Raw genomic sequence first — 20,409 nt, 5'->3', positions numbered from 1 at the left:
CCATGTGCTGCACTCACCCATCTGTGTCTCGTCTCGTCCTCCCAGTGTGATCCTGCATCATGGTGAACCACGTTCAGCGGGTGGACGGCAGCTGGCAGGCTTGCAAGAGCGACTCCAGCGGGGCCAGCAACAGCGGAGGGGAGAGCTCCAAGGAGAGCTCCCGGAGCTCCACGCCGGTGCTGGATGCGGACCGGTCGGACAGGCTGCGGGACAAGATGCGGAGGAGGATGGAGTCCGGGGACCGCTGGTTCTCTCTGGAGTTCTTTCCCCCCCGCACAGCCAGCGGAGCAGTCAACCTCATCTCAAGGCATGTGCAGTCAAAACCCCCCCCCCCCCATGCATGCTCAAAGGGTTTAGTGAAAGTTGTGAGGCTTTTCTTCATCCCTTGATCCAAACTTTGGAGAGCTTTTGTCGCTCACATGTTACAGCGAGGCCTCGTGTTATTCCTTTTAATCATTCATAAAGCGTCTCTTTTAGATTTGACCGTATGGGCTCCGGAGGGCCCCTGTTCATAGACATCACCTGGCACCCAGCAGGGGACCCGGGCTCGGATAAAGAAACCTCGTCCATGATGATCGCCAGCACCGCCGTCAACTACTGCGGCCTGGAGAGCATCCTGCACCTCACCTGCTGCAACCAGACCCGAGAGAAGATCACGGGCTACCTGGCCAAAGCCAAACACCTGGGCCTCAAGAACATCATGGCGCTGAGGGGAGGTAGGAGGCCATTTTGCATTATTAATGACATGAGCAGGACGAGTCTGTTACTGGCACACACACACTTGAATCAGGAGCAGCTGACTGATGGTGTCATGATGTTTCCGCAGACCCGACGGGAGCAGACTGGGAGGAAGAGGAGGGCGGCTTCAACTTCGCCATCGACCTGGTCAAACACATCCGATCAGAGTTCGACGACTACTTTGACATCTGTGTTGCAGGTTTGTTGTTCTGCCTCCTCGTCAGCAGGAGGAGAGAAGGACCACCACGGGCGCCATCTTTGAACACGTTGTTGTTGTTGTTGTTGTCGTTCCACCAGGATACCCGACGGGCCACCCCGAGGCAGAGAGCTACGAGGACGACCTCCGACACCTGAAGGAGAAGGTGGACGCTGGAGCAGACTTCATCATCACTCAGCTCTTCTTCAGAGTCGACACCTTTCTCAAGTTTGTGGACGACTGCAGAGCGATCGGTATAACGTGTCCCATCCTCCCCGGGATCTTCCCCATTCAGGTAAAACTTTTATGTTTCTAAAAATCAATCTAAAAGAACAACGAGAGACTAGAGATGTTCAGTCTTCATGCAACACAAAGAAAGTTTTACAAAACCCTGCAGTTCCTGGAGTGTCCACTAGAGGCTGGCTGCAGTTCCTGGAGTGTCCACTAGAGGCTGGCTGCAGCAGCACAGGAAGTCACATACACACCCATTCAAACAGCCTGTTTTTACAGCAGACATAAATAATAATAATAATACATTTAATTTGTAAGCGCTTTTACGAGGGCTCAAAGGCACTTTACATGTAAAAAAAAAATCACAGTAAACAGTTAAAAACAGTAGAAGAACATTAAAAGACAGAGAAACAGAAAGAGAAGAGGGGAAAGAAGAAGTTAAGTATTAAAAGCTAGTTTATAGAGGTGAGTTTTAAGCATCGTCTTGAAAGTTGGGGGGTGTGTGCAGGAACGGATGGGTTTGGGGAGTGAGTTCCAGAGGGAGGGGGCAGCGATGGAGAAGGCTCTGTCTCCCCAGGTTCGGTGCTTAGTCCGTGTAGGTGGGGAGAGGATGTTTCCTTTAGATGAGCGGAGGTCACGGGAGGGGGTGTGGTGGTGAAGCAGGTCAGTGAGGTAAGGTGGGGCCAGGTTATTTAGTGCTTTGTGTGTGAGGAGGATGATTTTAAACTGTATGCGGTGAGTGATGGGGAGCCAGTGCAGGTCACGGAGGACGGGGGTGATGTGGTCTCTGGAGCGGGTGTGGGTGAGCAGGCGTGCGGCTGAGTTCTGGATGTTTTGCAGTTTATTGAGGAGTTTGGATGGTAAACCATGGAGGATGCTGTTGCAGTAATCCAGTCTGGATGTGATGAATGCATGGATGAGAGTTTCTGCAGCAGGGAATGTGAGTGAGGGGCGGAGGCGGGCAATGTTTTTGAGGTGGAAGAAGGCGGTCCTGGTGATGTGTTTGATGTGGAGGTCGAACCTTAAGTTATTGTCAAAGATGATTCCTAGGTTGCGGGTGTGCGGTGAGGGGGATAGAGTGCAGTTGTCAAAGGTGAGGGAGAAGTTGTGACATGAATATGTTTACAGCCTGCTTCAAAAAACCAAATAGGTGTGATTAGCTCATGTCTCCATCCACACACACTGTACGGGGGGAATGTTTTGATGACTCATCAGTTCTGATTGGATGAAGGATCAGAGTTATTCACAACAAGGCGTGTAGCTGAGCTGATTGACAGGTGGGCGCCGTGTAACGGTTCCAGCTCTCAGCCTGTCGTTACGCTGACTCAGCATTTCCAGCACGGCGGCAGCTGCCGATGACCCCTCCTCCGGCGCCGCCTGCAGGGACAGACAGCTGACGTCACTCAGGCGTGGTCTGCTGCTGACCTCTGACCTTTTCTCCCCGGTCTCCTCAGGGTTATCAGTCGCTGCGTCAGCTCGTCAAACTGTCGAAGCTCGAGGTTCCGGAGGAGATAACCAAAGTCATCGAGCCAATCAAAGACAACGACGCCGCGATCCGGAACTACGGCATCCAGCAGGCGGTGGAGATGTGCCGCGTGCTGCTGGACAGCGGGAAGGTGCCGGGCCTCCACTTCTACACGCTGAACAGAGAGGTGGCGCCCATGGAGGTGCTGAGACAGCTGGGCATGTGGATCGAAGACCCCAGGTCCGACTCTCTGCGGAGCCGCTCCTCTGTCTTTGCAGGATCTCGTGTTCGTGCAGCGTTTTTAAAGCTTCTCCTGTTTTTCTCCCAGACGGCCTCTTCCCTGGGCCGTGAGCGCTCATCCAAAACGGAGGGTCGAGGACGTTCGACCCATCTTCTGGGCGTCCAGACCCAAGAGCTACATCTACAGAACCCAGGACTGGGACGAGTTCCCCAACGGCAGATGGTACGAGCGATGACATGTTGCATGTTTCCTGTTTGATGCGTCTTCATACGGGAATAATTGAGTCAAAGCGTCGGTGCCTTTCTCAGGGGGAACTCGTCGTCTCCAGCCTTCGGCGAGCTGAACGACTACTACCTGTTCTACCTGAAGAGCAAGTCGTCCAAAGACGCTCTGCTGCAGATGTGGGGCGACGAGCTGACGAGCGAATGTGAGCGTCTTCGAGGTGTTCACCAGCTACATCACGGCGCAGCCGAACCGCAGCGGACACAAGGTAGAGTGGAAGTTAGCGTGCTCTGAGCCGTCGACGTGGAGAACGCCGTCCTAACCCGGCCGATCCGCGCACTGCGATGTCGTTGGGCGTTGGTTTTATTCCGCGCTCTCTCTCTCTCTCTCCTGCTAGGTGATGTGTTTGCCGTGGAACGACGAGCCGCTGGCGCCGGAGACGAACCTGCTGAAGGACGAGCTGGAGAAAGTGAACCGACGAGGAGTCCTCACCATCAACTCGCAGCCCAACATCAACGGGAAGCCGTCCACGGACGCCATCGTGGGCTGGGGTCCCGCGGGAGGATACGTCTTTCAAAAGGTGCTGAAGCGTTTTGAGTTCGGCGTTCCTCTCTGATACGATGCATCCATCCTCTTTGTTTGTTTTTGATCCGACAGGCGTATTTGGAGTTTTTCACCTCCAGTGAAAACGTCAACGCTCTCCTCAAAGTGCTGAAGAAGTACGAGCCGCGCGTCAACTACCACATCGTCAACGTGCACGTACGTGTGAGGAGGAAGAAGCCCCGCCCACGTCATGTTCCTGTGTGAGTATTCGTTGGTAACGTGTCGCTGTGAACTGTTCGTGTGCAGGGTCGTAACCTGACCAACGCCCCCGACATGCAGCCCAACGCCGTCACCTGGGGAATCTTTCCCGGCAGAGAGATCGTTCAGCCGACTGTCGCCGACCCGGTCAGCTTCATGTACTGGAAGGTAAGCTCCCTCCTCCTCCTCTTCCTCCTCCTCTTCTTCCTCCTCCTCCTCCTCTTCCTCGTCCTCCTCCTCTTCCTCCTCCTCCTCCTCTTCCTCCTCCTCTTCCTCCTCCTCTTCCTCCTCCTCCTCCTCCTCTTCCTCCTCCTCCTCTTCCTCCTCCTCCTCTTCCTCCTCCTCCTCTTCCTCCTCCTCCTCTTCCTCGTCCTCCTCCTCCTCTTCCTCTTCCTCCTCTTCCTCTCCTCCTCCTCTTCCTCTTCCTCCTCCTCCTCCTCCTCTTCCTCGTCCTCCTCCTCTTCCTCGTCCTCCTCCTCCTCCTCTTCCTCCTCTTCAGGTGAAATCAGCTCCTCAGACGTGTGTTTGATCACGTCTCTAAACTCCTCCCCTTCTGCTCTTCAGGACGAGGCGTTCGCCCTGTGGATCGAGCAGTGGGCCAAACTCTACGAAGACGAGTCGCCGTCGCGGATGATCATCAAGTACATCCACGATAACTACTTCCTGGTCAACCTGGTGGATAATGACTTCCCCTGGAGAACTGTCTGTGGCAGGTCATCGACGACATGTTCGAGCTGCTCGACGCTCCTCCAGAGCCGGCGAGCGACGGCGCCGTCTCCGAATGAAATCCTCCTCCACCTTTTTAAGAAGTGTCTATGCATCGTCTAAGAAAGCTGCTGCAGAGTTACAGCGTGTTTAAAGACTTTTTATATCCATGTTGAGTGAATGGAAGATGAACTGCACAGAAATCCACATGACGGCCTGTAAAAGTTTTATTTTTATGAAAGAAAATCCTTTAACTGATGTTTTTTTAGAAGTGTGCGCTGATGATGATGATGATGATGATGATGATGATGATGATGAAGAAACCATGGACAGAGAAGTTACAACCTGCTGCCTTAACAAGCTTAAATGTGCATCATATTTATTAGTTTTCTTTGCTTTAGATGCTCTTTAAATAAATCGTTTTTACAGGAACAAACTGAGTCCAGCCTCTTTTATTCTGCAGTTTGGGCGGCTGTGGCTCAGCGGGAGAGTCGGTTCGATCCCCAGCTCTTGCAATCACATGTTGATGTGTCCTCGGGCAAGACACTTCACCCCAAGTTGCTCCCACTGCTTCGTTGGCAGCGTGTGAATGAGTTCATACTGATGGACTCTTTACTCTGCAGCAGCCTCTACCATCAGTGTGTGAATGGATGAGTTGATACTCTTCTTCTATGAATGTCTGAATAAAGTTTCATAAAGCAGTGAACAAGGCTGTTCATGTCTTTCTGTCTCTACAACTCGCTCCCACGTGATTTCCTGGTTAATGACGTGTCGGGTCATTGTGGTTGTTGCAACATGATCCCGCTTTCTCAGCGTTGCTCCCGGTCCTGCAACATTTCATCAGCCAAACTATTTTCTGCACGATGTGGCAGAGAGAGCCACACTGTGTGAGTCACACTGAACACTTCACTCAAGGTGTGTGAGCGGACAAACTGTGCTTCAGAACACGTGACAGGCCAGCTCATGTTTGACACATATTATTATAGATATCAATCATCCATCGTTCTTGTATTATTGGATCTGCAGTGAAGCTCCAGTCAGGTTAAGTTCAGCAGTGCCATAAAGTTGCTTCAGGTCTGGTTGGACTCTGACAGGACAACACAGACTGAAGTCACCTGCTCAGACTCCGCCATGACTTCTGACCGTGTTTGGAGAAGAGTCTGCTGATCAGGCCGCCGTTGAACCTGCTGTGACAGAGAGAGAGAGAGAGAGAGAGAGAGAGAGAGAGAGCGGAATCTCATCCCAACAGGAGCCAACGCTTTGGCCTCGGTTTGCTCGACTGACGACACGACAGCCTCCGTACAAGGAGCGCTCGAGCACTAAGCACGAGGCCACCGGCTGTGCAGAGGAGCAACTTTCAAGGATCTGTGCAACTTTGTGTGAAATACTTCATTCAGACCACTTTGAGATCCCTCCTCCAGGAGCACCATCATCAGACATCACTGTCCCCTCACCTGGACTGCTCCTCTGTAGGAAGAAACAACACCTGCAGCAAACAGGTCGAACACACACTAAAACCTATCTGAGGGATGGTTCTAAGTAGTACTGTACCTGATGTGCCCAAGATCGAATCCTTTTAAATGCCTGAAACGAGCTGTGAGCTCCCTCTTGTGTCCATTCTGCAGTATTGCAAGATATGTCCGTTTTTTGCTGCAGATTCACTGAAGTCCAAACAGCTTGTGTCATTGAACTTACACAGAAGGACAACGAGACACAGGTGAGACTAACGGGACACAGGTGAGACTAACGGGACACAGGCGAGACTAACGGGACACAGGCGAGACTAACGGGACACAGGCGAGACTAACGGGACACAGGTGAGACTAACAGGTGAGACTAACGGGACACAGGTGAGACTAACAGGTGAGACTAACGGGACACAGGTGAGACTAACAGGTGAGACTAACGGGACACAGGTGAGACTAACAGGACACAGGTGTGACTAACGGGACACAGGTGAGACTAACAGGTGAGACTAACGGGACACAGGTGAGACTAACGGGACACAGGTGAGACTAACAGGTGAGACTAACGGGACACAGGTGAGACTAACAGGACACAGGTGAGACTAACGGGACACAGGTGAGACTAACGGGACACAGGTGAGACTAACAGGTGAGACTAACGGGACACAGGTGAGACTAACAGGACACAGGTGTGACTAACGGGACACAGGTGAGACTAACGGGACACAGGTGAGACTAACGGGACACAGGTGAGACTAACGGGACACAGGTGAGACTAACAGGACACAGGTGAGACTAACGGGACGCAGGCGAGACTAACGGGACGCAGGTGAGACTAACGGGACACAGGTGAGACTAACGGGACACAGGTGAGGGCAACACTGCACACATGAAACAATAAACCAGGAAAATCAGCAGAGGAAACAGAAACACAATGATAATCACAAGATGGCGACACAAATAAGAACACACACTAATCCAGGGTCAGTCATGACATTATGTTGGATTTAAAGCCGAGGAGGAGGCGGGGGGGGGGGGGGGGGGGGGGGGGGGGAGGAGGGGGGAGGGGGAGGAGGAGGAGGGGGAGGAGGAGGAGGGGAGGAGGGGGAGGAGGGGGGGGGGAGGAGGAGGGGGGGGGGAGGGGGAGGAGGAGGATCGAATCCAATGACACCATTTTTTTAAAATGACATTTTATTTCCCTAAAACACCGTACAGTTTAACTTCAGGACACGAGGATTTCATAACAAACACATCCAACCACGGTTCATTTGTCCTGTAAACTTTTGCAGCTCGTCAATAAATCTTCTTGTGGACGAGAAATATAAATATAATAATAAATATATAATATAATATATGGGATCGGTTTCAGTGCAGCTGCAAACTCGCAGAAAATCGGAATACACACAAAGTTCAGCCTTACAGTTGTTTTCTTTGTTTCTGTATAAAATATTGTTCTTTTAAAAAAGATGCATCAGTCTGAATGTTGAGGTTTAATTTAATTTAATCTCCTTTAAAAAGAGTGTGAGGGAGACCAGCGGCACCCCGACCCAGAGTCTCCAACCCGTCTCATTTATTCACCCCGAACCCAAGTCCATTATCCTCCTGCAGCTGTCCAGCCTCAACCCTAAAACCTAATCCTCATCCAACATCCCAGACCCCTCAACCCTCATCCAACATCCCAAACCCCTAGACCCCTTACCCTCATCCAACATCCCAGACCCCTCGACCCTCATCCAACATCCCAGACCCCTCGACCCTCATCCAACATCCAACATCCCAGACCCTCGACCCTCATCCAACATCCCAAACCCCTAGACCCCTTACCCTCATCCAACATCCCTCGACCCTCATCCAACATCCCAGACCCCTAGACCCCTTACCCTCATCCAACATCCCAAACCCCTCGACCCTTACCCTACCCTTCATACCCTCGTCCTCGTCATCCATTGACTCTAATAATCTTCCTATAATCCAACGACACTCATCTCTTTTAAATCCATATCTTTCTTGCCGTGGTCTTTGTTAGTGAAGCATGTATCTAAAAAAATCAATGACGAGTTTGACTCTAAGTCAAGTCGCCTCTCAGGTCTTAACGTCTCATCATGATGAGAAGTTAGAAGTGAACTTTACATCCAAATATAGTGCAAATCATTTTTCCCATCAACTCATCCTTCAGTGTTTGTGTAGAAGCTTTACTGACTATATGAAATCATGTTAAATATTCACAGTCCAAACCCACCGGAGTCGAACTCACTCTCAGATCATGAACTCACTTTAAGGAGCCGTGTGTGAGATCTAGTGCCATCTAGTGGTGAGGTTGCAAATTGCAACCAACTAAAACCCTGACTCCCCCAACATGCCCATCATCCAAACCTTTCCCACTATGTCGGAACTTTTTATTCCCTTAAATCCAACAACAACAAAAGAAGGTCTAGACTGCTGTTGTGGCTGCTGACTCCCTAAAAGAGGCTAAAAGATTTAAAGACCTCAGTGCAAAGGTAATAAAAACACAACAAGTCTTCATTCAGGGGATACAACAAATAAAAACATGATATAGAAACATTTCTGCAGATCGATACCTGGTTCTTTCAAACTTGACAACTTAAAAAAAAGCAATGGGTACCATTTGGTAATTCCTAGACTACAGACTGATCCCATATTTACTAACACCGATAACCTTCGTCAGGTCATCCATCTCTTGTAACACGCTAATATTGGCGTACACACTTGTGAAACATGACAGTAATGCTCTAAAAGTTGACCCCGGGCGTGAAACGCAGCTTCACTGCACAAGAGTGTGTTTTCAGGACAGCTTTCACAGGTCCGGGTCCTCCCCCCGCAAGGTGTTAAACTCTTCAGGAGCAGAGTATTTGTCAGCACCGTGACCCGCCGACTGACGGAAACCGGCTGAGATCTCATCGAAGGTTCGGCCCTTCGTCTCGGGCACCTTGAAGTAAGTGAAGACGAAGAAGCCGAGGAGCAGGACGGTGAAGATGATGAAGACGTACGGGCCGCAGAGTTGCTGCAGGGATATGAAGGTTGAGAGTGGAGCATCATATTTACAAGGCAGCAATGTACCCTGAAGGCAACGCTCGGGGAGGGACGCTGAAATGATGTTATGATGTCGCACTGCTGTGGTTAAGGTTGCAAATAATATGCACTCAAATAATCTGAGAATTTAAATTCATCAAGGATGAATTAGTAAAAAAAAACAAACAGTGACAATCTGAGGGGACCTGTGCCTCTGGATTTATAACATCCGTTCAGTTCTCCTCCAAAGCAGGAGCGTTAATTAAAGGGTGACCTTGTGCTCATGATGAAGGACATTTCTGGACTGGACTCAAGATGAAAGAAGAACCAGGATGTTACCTCAACGTACTGGAAGCCCATTCCCACCAGGAAGTTGGCTGACCAGTTGGAGAAACCGGCGACTGCGATGGCGGCAGGCCGGGGTCCCTGGCTGAAGAGCTCGGCCACGATGAACCAAGGGATGGGCCCGGGGCCGATTTCGAAGAACGCCACGAAGCTGAAGATGGCCACGACGCTGATGTAGGACATCCAGCTGAAATGGTCCTGACGAGCACGTCGAAAACAAACACACTTATAAAGTCACCTGATCTCGGCGCCTGCATTAATGTTGATCTCAAATGCTTACCAACAACGCCATAGCAACGGTTAGAAACACTGCAGAGACCGCCATTCCCATCAAACCGATGAGGTGCAGAGGTCTCCTGCCCATCCGCTCCACCACGAACAACTGCACAGAGCACATTGGGACTCATCACAACACGTCCTGTTTCCAGCAGGTTAACCATCTGAGGCATGTGTGACTTACAGAAAGCACAGTGAAGGCCACGTTGACCAATCCTGCACCGATGGTTGCATAGACCGGCTGGGGTACACCTGCTCGATGGAAGATCCCCGTGGAATAGTAAAACACCTGCGGAGGACGACGTCACACAGAGAGTCAGCTGCACTCCAGGCTCTCGACTCGTCAGTGGATTTCGTTAGCAAGTATGTAAGACGGGTTTTTTGAGTCCGTTTGACTTACAGCGTTGATACCAGACAGCTGCTGGGAGAGCTGCAACATGATGGCGACAAAGATGGGCTGGCGGTACGATGGCGAACGGAACAGCTCGAGGATGGTCACCTTCTTCTCCCTCATCATCTGCTGGCTCTCCTCCTTCATCTCGTGCATGTCCTCGCTCACCTCATCGGTCCCCCGCAGCTTCACCAGGACTGCAAAAGACACACGAGGACGGGTTACGTCCACAGCAGCAGCAAACACGACTCACATGTGAAGGTTTAGAAGCGTGTGAAACGTGTGCGTGAGGATCTCACTGCTGCGGGCTTTGCTCTCCTCGTTGCAGTTGATGAGGAGGTATCTGGGGCTCTCGGGGCAGAGCGGGAGCAGGATGCACTGCAGCAAGGCCGGCAGCAAAGTGATGCTTAACAGAAGGGGCCACAAGGTGGAGTTACCCAGGATCGCTTCAATCCCGAGGATCTGCATGAACAAACACACACAACATGGTGACGCACAACACTCACGTCTACATTACAATGGGAAACGTTGGTCATCTTCATTTAGGTCCATGCAGATAATAAACAGGCTGCTGGACAAGCTTGTCTAATCTTACTTGAATCAGTTTCCCTAAAGGGAAAATCTAACTTCAAATCACAAAGCAGGAAGTTGGAAAAGGCCTTAAAGAGGTTACACATAACCACGAATACAACGTTCTGACCAAATGCTGCAAACCCAACGACATCTTTAATCTTTTACCACGGCTTTTACTTCATTACCAAAACTAACTTTTGTTGTTTGAAGTCACAGAAGTTGAAAGGTTTACAAGCACACAATAATCTAATTACAGCCAATCAGATCAGACTAAGGCTTAACTGAAATTAAGTTGTTGACATGGGATGCTTTTTACCCACTCACTTTAAGTCCAGGACGGTGGTGGCCAAAAGGTGTAATCTTTTGAGATGGACTAGTTGTGTACACCCCAATCAGGTCACCCTTTATTATTCACCAAACGTAGTTACAGCACACTTTAAAAAAACCAAAAAAAAAAAAACAACTGTGTGCAAACAAGGTGAAGTCTGGACAGGCGGCAGGATTGCAAGACCAGGTCCAATGAAGACGACGTGAAGCTGGAAAAGGGCCTTGATGGATCGATCGCGTGCAAATGCATCCCAGAGATGTTTGAAAATCTAAAAAAAGACTTTGTGTCGTTTTGTCCTCTGCATCTGTGACCTGACAGTCGGAGCTCAAACTGCACAGCAGGGAGAGATCAGGACAATTGGATATCGCCTCGGCCTTCCGCATGACCTTCTTAAATCCACAAGTTGTGTCGAGAAATAAAAAATAAAAATCAGCTTCTTCTTGTGTCTCTGCATCAATAATCAGTGGGTTTAATGATCCACACAGAGAATATCTTTGCATCATATCCTTTGAATTCCAAACAACCAATCAAGTCATTGGCTTGTTAAAATTAGAAAGCCTGAAATGATCCTTTAAACTTTACCCAGTGTTAATCCATCACCTAAATTCTACCTGAGAGTTACCTTACAAGTTTGGGATTTAACAGTCGTTGGTCTTTGTCGAGCCTGTGAGGCGGGGAGCTTATCAAAAATGGGGCCGATCAAAATATAGAAATAACATTTAAAAAAGAAGCCTATCAGAAGTTGCACGTCAGCTCCTAAAAAAAGCTTCTCAATGTTTCCGACTGTCTGCAGGAGACCTTAAGACCCATTTGAAGTGACACAGGATGATCTTTGCAGAAGGATTTATCCTCCTTGGAGTTTCGCCATTGTCTTGTGGAAATCGCTGTGGACCAAAATGAACATGGGCCAATCCCAAAGGCTCTGTTCCCATGTTGACTGATTGGTTGGTAATCCATTGGTTTGCTGTGTCTTCAGCCTCAACAGTAATTGCTGCTGCGGTGAAGCTGCAGAAACTAATTCGTTGGTTTGCAGCCAAATCAGAAGAATCCAAAGTTATCTTCACAAACCAACAACGTGTTCCTGCAGGTTTGGTGCATCTTTATGGATAGTCTTGATTTTTCTTTTTACCCAAAACATGGGCCTTCATTTATTTTTGAGACAAGTTCAATTCAATGTGGTCCAACAGGTTGTCAATCTTTTTAACAATTTAGCCAGCTGCACTAAATGTTACCCGTCATAAGCTAACGATGACTCTTCTCTTCCCCGGATGATAACTACTGAGTCAGTACATTCAGTTCTGCTTTTAATGAGGGGTCAGTTCTCTCACTTCAGACAGGAACAAGCTGGAGGCCTTCGTTGCAGACCTTGTGTCCTCTGGTGATCTATTTATGATCCATTATCTTCTACTCTTGTCCACCGCTGACGTTCGTGTAATAGGTAAGTGACAGTCGGCATGTCCAAGTGAACCAGACTGAAATAAAAACCCAACCAGGGGCCGTCAGCTTCAACAGACCCGCTCTGAGGTTACTGAAACAGTTCTGCTCATGCACGAGACCCATCTAGTGTTTCCTGTCTTCAAAGTAGGCCTCACTCCAGCCCTCACCACCTTACCCGGGTTTATTCACACACTGTCAAACATGGATGCAGTCTTTGTGACTTCAGTCTTTGGTTTTAGAAGGTGACCTTTGTTCTTTAGGAACAGGTAGCACTAGAGATGAGGTGAGCCACTAACTGCCTCTAGAGGACACTCGAGGGACTGTTCGCTCTGGCTTCATTTCAACACCAGAGGTTGCTGCTTGGCTTAAATCAAAGTGTTCCTACTTGGACATTTTGGTGAAGAACTTTCTGAGGTAGCATCACCATCAAATGAAGCCATGAAAGGTGAAACCAATACAGAGGAGTAAAGAAAGCCTTTATTGTCATTTTATATCACGACATGTGGCTCTTTCACGTCATTCCTAAGCAGCTGGTTTTTTGGAAGTTGCTTCGAGAGATCTCGAACTCACCTGTGCCAGGAGAATGCCGATCACGACGCCGAGCTGATGCAGAGTGCCCAACGCTCCACGCAGAGACGTGGGGGAGATCTCCTCAACGTAGAGGGGCACAAATCCCGTGGACAGGCCTGAGTACAGACCGATGATGAAACGCCCGATGATGAGCATCTCAAAGGAAGCGGCCAGTTTGGAGAATCCCATGAATGCAGCCGCGATGAAGGCGAGGACGTTGGCCATGAGCATGGAGTTCTTCCTTTAGAGAGAACAAACAACGTACATCGTTGGACTTTAACTGTGCGGTTGGTCATGTCAGCGATCTGAGGACTCGTACCTGCCGAAGCGGTTGACAAAGAGTCCGACGGAGAAGGAGCCAAACATTCCTCCCACAGAGAAGATGGCGACGGAGAGCGACCACAGAGCCGTTAGAGCGGGATGAGAGATGTCCTCTGAAAACCTGCTGTGCCACGTCTCGTTGTAGAAGTCCTCAATGATCTAAAGCACAGAACAAAACACAGGAACCCTCCGAGTGTGAGAGCGACCGAGACTCGACAACGACCACAGATGATCTGCATCGAAGACTCTTACAATGTGTTCGACTGAGGGATCGACATGACTCCTCCTCCTCCTACATCATCACAAGGACAAGAGTCTGGCTGCTACAGGGGCGCTTCTAGGTTGGCAAACAACCATGGGGGGCCCCGACGACCAGCATGCAACACTTAGCAGGGCGTTGAGAGTGAGTGCTGTCAGATGGGGCCCCATTAGGGAGGTTTCCTACTGTCGTTGCTACATTTGCACATTTTGAGGCAACGCTGTGGTTGAAAGTTTGTCAGCCAGTTGGGGGGGGGGGGCCCTACTGGTCTGAGGCCCCAAGCAGTTGCACCTCTGGGATGCTACTTTCAGCTAGCTAAGGCTCGCTAGGTCCCAGACCAGCGAGGATCAGGTCCAGGATTTCTCTTAACGGAGTCACAAATCTTCCGTTCTATCAGACGGTACAACAACAAAGAGGTTGAATTATTGTGTCAAAATATTTGGATTAAAGTTTCTTCAAGATTCAAAAATGTATATTTTTAATTACTTCAATTTAGAAGTGTTAAAAAATGACTTGTAAAATCTTTAGTCTTTGTAAAAGAGAGAAACCCTTTTAGGATACACGACTACAAAATCATGCACAATTATAACAAATCTTTAAATCTTTTCATGTTTTGGAGACAAGCGAACAACTTTTGAAAAGCTTTTTGAACAGTTTTTTGGAAGGTCCCGACGCTGAGGAGCTTTTTGAAAAACAGCTTTGCACTAATTTGCTGTTTGAATAAGAAAAGATTTAAAGTCTTTTTAAAGTGTTATGTTGTCCACATGGCGTTCGCCTGTTTAAAGCGTGCTGAGTGACCACGTCTCTGCCCGATCGTTATATTAATAGACCGTTTGGAACAGCTGTTGTTTGCAGGGGTCGATCGCTGCGAGCACAACATGCTTAACTGCTCTGATAACCTTGAGCTCCTTTATCCTTAATGCGTCCTACAAACTGCTGCATTATCTCATTAACCCGCTCCGTGTCATTTCAAGTTTCTGTCCAGACCCCCTTCAGATGCAGATGACGGGCTCAGAGGCCTTAAAACGAGATTAACATCCGAATCACAAGCCGGCGTCACGCAATGAGAGGAGCTCCGTTTGAACATCTTCATCACATGTTGAATGTTCATGTCTGTGTGCTCTCTGGGGTTTTTCATCCTCTCGACGACATCCTGTGAACTGCCTCCTCGTCTTGTTGGACGTTTTTGGGGCTGAATGCAGGAAGTTAGAAATCCTGAAAATGACCCCAAACAGCAGCCGTGCTACGAAACAATAGTGCCTCATGTTTAAACCCTTCGAGTATGAAATGTGATGCATTGCATTCTGATGCAAACACAAATGCATTCTGGGGGAAGTTCACAGAGTTTACTGTCGATCTCACCAGCTGAGGAGCGTTGATGACACCCGTGTTGTAGCCGAACTGTAGAGAGCCAATCACAGCCGTCCCTACAGCCATCATCAGCTGGGGCGTCACCTGGTGTGAAGAGAAACACAGATTATGTTTATGAGTTTGCAGGAAATCACACAACTGTATGTAGTTAATGTTTGACAGTTAAAGATGAACTGCTGAATAATCCTTTATTACAGCTCATACTGCAGGATAATGAGGAGTCTGTTAGATCACTGGTGTCTACACTTTGATTCTTGGCGGCCAAATTTTTTGTGTTGGAATCGCTGGTGGGCCACGGGTTTTTGGTTTTTAAAATATTTTCAATAATATTGTCAGGATTTTTTTTTAAATTTTTACCTCTTCAAAAAATAATTTAAATTGTAAACGACACTATTTTGTTCTATTTTTTTTTAAAACAGTAGATCTTTATAGATCAGAATCCAAAGCTTTGCAAAAGAAACCCTTTAATTAAAGGAAATACGTTCTTCTTTATCTGGTTTTATGTTTTCTCACAATCAAACCTGTAACATTGTTCATTTTTCTGTAAAATCTTTCTGTATTTAGGTTGTATTCAGGTTATTAAATGGTTAAACAACAGTTTGCTTGTTTGCAAAAATTATGCAAAGGTTCATTTTTATATAGTTAACAAAAAATGTGGAAAATAGTCAAAGCTGTTAAAAAAAAGAAAGAAAAAAACATACATTATACTGAACATTTTCTATTTTATGAATATGTTTTAGCCCTCGCTAACATGAAAAAGAAACATAACTAAATATGGCGTCTGAATGAGGCCTTTGATTGAAGTCAGGGGCCGCAAAACGTCCCCTCAAAGGCTGTAAATGGTCCCGGGGCCGCACTTAGGACAAACATATTTATAAAATTATCAAAATATTACAATAAACAAAAAGGAGTTTTTGGTTGATCTCTTTGCAAAGTAGCTCAGCCACAACAATGAAGGGGACGAGGCAGTGTGTGTATAGTAATGTATCATCAGGTATCCATAGACTGTAAATATTAATGATCTGTTATCAATGACACATTCACCCCCGTACAGTGTGTGTGTGTGTGTGTGTGTGTGTGTGTGTGTGTGGATGGAGACATGAGCTAATCACACCTATTTGGTTTTTTGAAGCAGGCTGTAAACATGTTCATGTCTGCTGTAAAAACAGGCTGTTTGAATGGGTGTGTATGTGACTTCCTGTGCTGCTGCAGCCAGCCTCTAGTGGACACTCCAGGAACTGCAGGACTTTACACATCAGCTTCAGCTTCATTTTTCAACCCCAGTAAAAGTTCTCTGAGTAAACAAACGATCTGTCGTAAATCTACCGCAGGTTGGACTTCTCCATGAAAACATCCAGACAACTTCAAAACACAAGACAGAAGCTGTCACTCAAACAATTAGAGCCCCCTTTGTTCAAATTAAATCCAAGTACATCTTCAAATTTGTAGATTGGACTTTTACTCATGTATACCTTCATGGTATTCATGTTTTGTTCCTCGGTGCAGAAAATATCTGAATGCAACCGATAGAGAACCAAAAGTGAATATTTATACTTTTTATGAAATATTCCTTCACGTGTGTGTTGTCTATATTTAAGTTACTTGACTTGTAACTTTATTGCACCAAAACACTTAAACACATCCCACTTTAGTGTAAAAGTACATCTGTGATTGTATTTAAACTTTTTGCTTCGTCTTGGGAGAATTAGCAGAGGTCATCAAATGTCAGCTGCTGGTTTCCTGACGCAGCAGAATTGGTGACTTTAAAGGTTCGACCTGCGCAGAGCTGACAGAACATCCCAGAAAACACACAGTGAGTGCTTCTGTCTGCTCCGCTGCAGGGGAAAGATTTCTTTGTGCATGATGGTCTATAAGTGCGTGACAGTCCTGTATGAAGGCTCAGTCAGCATGCAGTTACCTTGCCGCTGCACTCCATCCCGGCCTCCTGGATCACTCACAAACTCCTTCAGCTTCAGACTCAGAAATAAATCCGCTAGTTTCGTCCCTCGTAATCTGTCTGCTTCGCTCGCTTCTATTTTCTACGGACACCTGCCGTCATGATGCTGTCTGCACTTTCTTTCATTCCAGCTTCAATGTAAACAGATCTTTCTCAGTTTCTCCCTCCATTCACCTGCGGCCGCGGTAAGGCGCTTAGTGACGTCAGCGCTAAGTGGATCTTAATGAGCTGGCGTGCATTCAGAGGAGCGCTGAAATCTTCTGCAGCTGATTGGCTGACGGGGACACACAGCAACACGGACACGTGCGTTGTCGGATGATAACAGATTATTGCTGAATATGGATCAAATGTGTCTGATCAGCCCATTCAGCAGGTGGATGATGTTTCCTCTTTTAACTCCATAAGCATGGCTGATTAACGTGTCAAAAACTTCCCATAAAACACCAAGATCTTCCAGATCTGTAAATCTCCTCCTGATATATTGAGGACTCAACACGTCTTTCTCAGACTCTTCTTCTTTGTGTCTTGTTTCTTTAATCTTGTTGTTCTTCTAACAGATCATTAAACTGTCGCTGCAACATGCATGGTGTTTCTAGTGGCTGCAGTGAACATGTATGCCCCCCCCCCCCCCCCCCCCCCCCACACACACACACACACACGTGCACACCTCTGCAGAGATATTACTGTTCGATATTAAATAGTGATTTGATCCTCTGAGTCCGTTTGCAACACTTGCAATGCAAAGCTCATTGTACGAGTATTTGAATTTTTTTTTTCAATGATTTGTCTGCATCAATGTTAGATTGAGAGAGAGAGAGAGAGAGAGAGAGAGACAGACAGACAGAGAGACAGACAGAGAGAGACAGACAGAGAGACAGACAGACAGAGAGAGAGAGAGAGAGAGAGAGTGTGTGTGTGTCTCTGTGTTCCTCGTGTAAATCCAGGTAAGAAGCAGTGGCTCTCTCCCTCTCTTTTTAATCCCGTGGGGACAGCAGCTATTAATACTCAGTGCAGTCAGTGAAGGCGACCGGATGTTGTCACTCCTCGTTGACTCAACGTGCGCACACGGCTGGAGTATTTTATTCACTGCATCTTCTCAAACTGCACATTTAAATCACAGCCACTATGATAGTCACCTCTAATTTTCTAACTGTTCCTTAAACGTGCATTCTTTCAAATGACCAGCAGGGGGCGACTTCTCCAGTTTGTTGAGTTCTTGTTGAATCATCAAAGCCAGAGAAATCCAGAATGATGACATATTCTGATGGTAAGTTTCCCCACCTGGGATTCAGACAGTCTACAGATCAGAACTAGCCGATGTTTTTTAAGTGGTGTGAGGAATAAAATCTGTTATTTACTGTCAAAAAGATTTAAAAATAAATCATCTTTGATCCGAGGTCACCAGGTGACCACAGCCCTGTGATGATGAACCAGGAGGAAATTGAACTAGCGAGCATATTTAAATACTTTGACAGCTCAGATGGACAGATCAAGTCAGCGTCTGTGCTTCTTATGTAGACTCAGGCTACATGGTGTTAATAAGGAAATGGTGTTGTTGTTCTAGGGCATCAATTCAATCACTTATTAGATATGGAATTACAACAACAACTGCAGCATTTTTAAATACTGCAGCATCTGGAAAAATAATCGACATGCCTCCTTATCCCGTCTGCAGGAGGAGACGGTGATTCAGATCATGTTCTTTCCAGTGATGATGAGTTGTAAGGTACCAAACTGCAAGTTAAGATAGATACGAACTGTCTTTCATACCTCCATTATCCATAATTATCAAATCATGCAAGATAGTGTCTTGTCATGGCGGCTGTCGTGAAAGAACCTTGTTGGGAACACTGGTTATGTCGGAGGCCGCTGCATGAGGAAACTTGAGCTGCCACAGAAAGCTGCCGTCCTCGTGCTGTTCGTGCTGCGGTGATAAAATCGTCATGTTAATTATACTCGGATACGTCAGCTCGTTTTCATCAGGAATGGGGCCGGAGGAGTCGTGACAGAGAATCACTCCCATGATTCCCCGCCAGCCTCGGCGTCATCTTTTGTTATCGTTTTGACTGAAAGCCCCCTGGTGGTGGCATTTACACACTGCAGGTTTACATCTGATACAGCTGCTTTCACACTTGCACAAAACTCAGTTTCTCGTATCCAAGTAGAATTCCTGCAGACAGTCAGAGTGAGCTGACGTGAGCATGCAGCAGGATTCACTATTCACAAACACGTGAGAAGAAGTGTTGGTGTTTATTCCATGCTATTGGTGCATGCAGACTCGAGCTTTATGCACGCCATCTTTAGCCGATATTGGCCTTCACCCAAAGGGGAATCCACTGTGGCAGCAATGAATCACACAATATAAATAGAGGGAGCTAGCTCCAAAGCCAGCAGTCTGCCAGTGACAGAAGGAGGGTTTAAAGTGTGGTAAGATGAACGATGTGAAGGTGAGAGACCCGGTTGGAGATTATATTTAACAAACTGGGTATTAGCCAATAATAAAGATGCAAAAATAACCTGCACGATAAAGACGAGAGTAAAGACACAACTGCAACCAAAATGCACATTTTAGATTTCAGCTCATTTTCTCAGAGTCACACGCGTGATAACCGTGTCGGCGTGTTGAATTTGAGCAGTCCGTTCTTGTCTTTGTGTGAAGACGGCAGAAACGAAGCGTCGATCTCTGCTGGAGATTCCAGATGGAGGTCTGAAATTCACTCGGAGGTGTAACAATCTGAAACCACGAACAACACCGAGGGCGAGGAGCGGTCAGACACTCTCCGAGGACCGGACGCTTCTTCACAACAACATCTGAGTTCTCGTGCAGAACGTCTTAGATCTGTCTGAATAACACTCCCTGTATGACACCAACATAAAATCCATTCGCAGTGTTCAAAAGCAAACATACGGAAGCCCGATGTGGACATGCACTTGATTTTCCCGCTGATGAATAACAATCTCGGTGTTTCGTAAAGATCTCGATCTTGTCTCTTTAATACCGTCTGTTAACTGACATTAATCCTCAAACAGAGACGGAGACGTAAAATGACGATGTGAGGACGCCGTCGACCTTCGTCTCCAGCGAGTGTTAAATAACCATCGAGTGGTGAACTCGTAACCTTAAACACTGGAAATCATGTCGTGTAAAAAAACCCGTCTGCACGTCCTTCCACAACTCTTATGTGAATTTCAAACTCTTGTTTTTATCTCCCATCAGAGGTTTGAATCTGAGGGATTCAACAAGTTGGAAAAGAATTTTATGTTTTTGCAAACTCGAAACCATAACGAGACAGATCGAGTGTCTTTTGGACAAGAGCAGCCAAACCTACACACACACACACACACACACACACACACACACACACACACACACACAATCAGCACAAACACTCATTTGTGTGTTCCTGTGTGGAAACAATGCACCAAAATAACCCTGGGAATGTGTGTATCCTGGACCATCTGTTGTTTCACACTGCTCGGTTCAGC

General features: G+C 47.4%; 2 protein-coding genes across 2 annotated transcripts; one reads left to right on the top strand and one right to left on the bottom strand.

The window, feature by feature from the left end:
* Positions 1 to 49: 49 nt before the first annotated feature.
* On the top strand, positions 50 to 5,027 carry mthfr (methylenetetrahydrofolate reductase (NAD(P)H)). Its single transcript, XM_079360447.1, is given in 13 exon segments — positions 50 to 307; positions 478 to 716; positions 827 to 937; positions 1,036 to 1,229; positions 2,620 to 2,870; positions 2,959 to 3,093; positions 3,180 to 3,297; positions 3,299 to 3,361; positions 3,491 to 3,673; positions 3,751 to 3,852; positions 3,943 to 4,062; positions 4,459 to 4,585; positions 4,588 to 5,027. Coding segments are annotated over 13 exon segments (1,983 nt in total). The 5' UTR covers positions 50 to 59; the 3' UTR covers positions 4,680 to 5,027.
* Positions 5,028 to 7,707: 2,680 nt separating this feature from the next.
* Positions 7,708 to 17,108, bottom strand: LOC306834086 (solute carrier family 2, facilitated glucose transporter member 1-like). The gene is made up of 10 exons (XM_079359848.1): positions 16,885 to 17,108; positions 14,958 to 15,050; positions 13,335 to 13,495; positions 13,016 to 13,256; positions 10,407 to 10,569; positions 10,117 to 10,304; positions 9,901 to 10,005; positions 9,721 to 9,822; positions 9,435 to 9,638; positions 7,708 to 9,087 (listed from the first exon to the last, which is right to left on the bottom strand). The coding sequence occupies exons 1-10, from the start codon at positions 16,900 to 16,902 to the stop codon at positions 8,881 to 8,883; spliced, it is 1,482 nt and encodes a 493-aa protein (XP_079215974.1). The 5' UTR covers positions 16,903 to 17,108; the 3' UTR covers positions 7,708 to 8,880.
* Positions 17,109 to 20,409: the final 3,301 nt, after the last annotated feature.

The sequence above is a fragment of the Symphodus melops genome (genome assembly GCF_947650265.1).
Source record: "Symphodus melops genome assembly, chromosome: 13".
NCBI classification, from domain to species: domain Eukaryota; kingdom Metazoa; phylum Chordata; class Actinopteri; order Labriformes; family Labridae; genus Symphodus; species Symphodus melops.
Note: the sequence above shows the minus strand (reverse complement) of the source record. Positions and strands in the feature narration are given on the sequence as shown.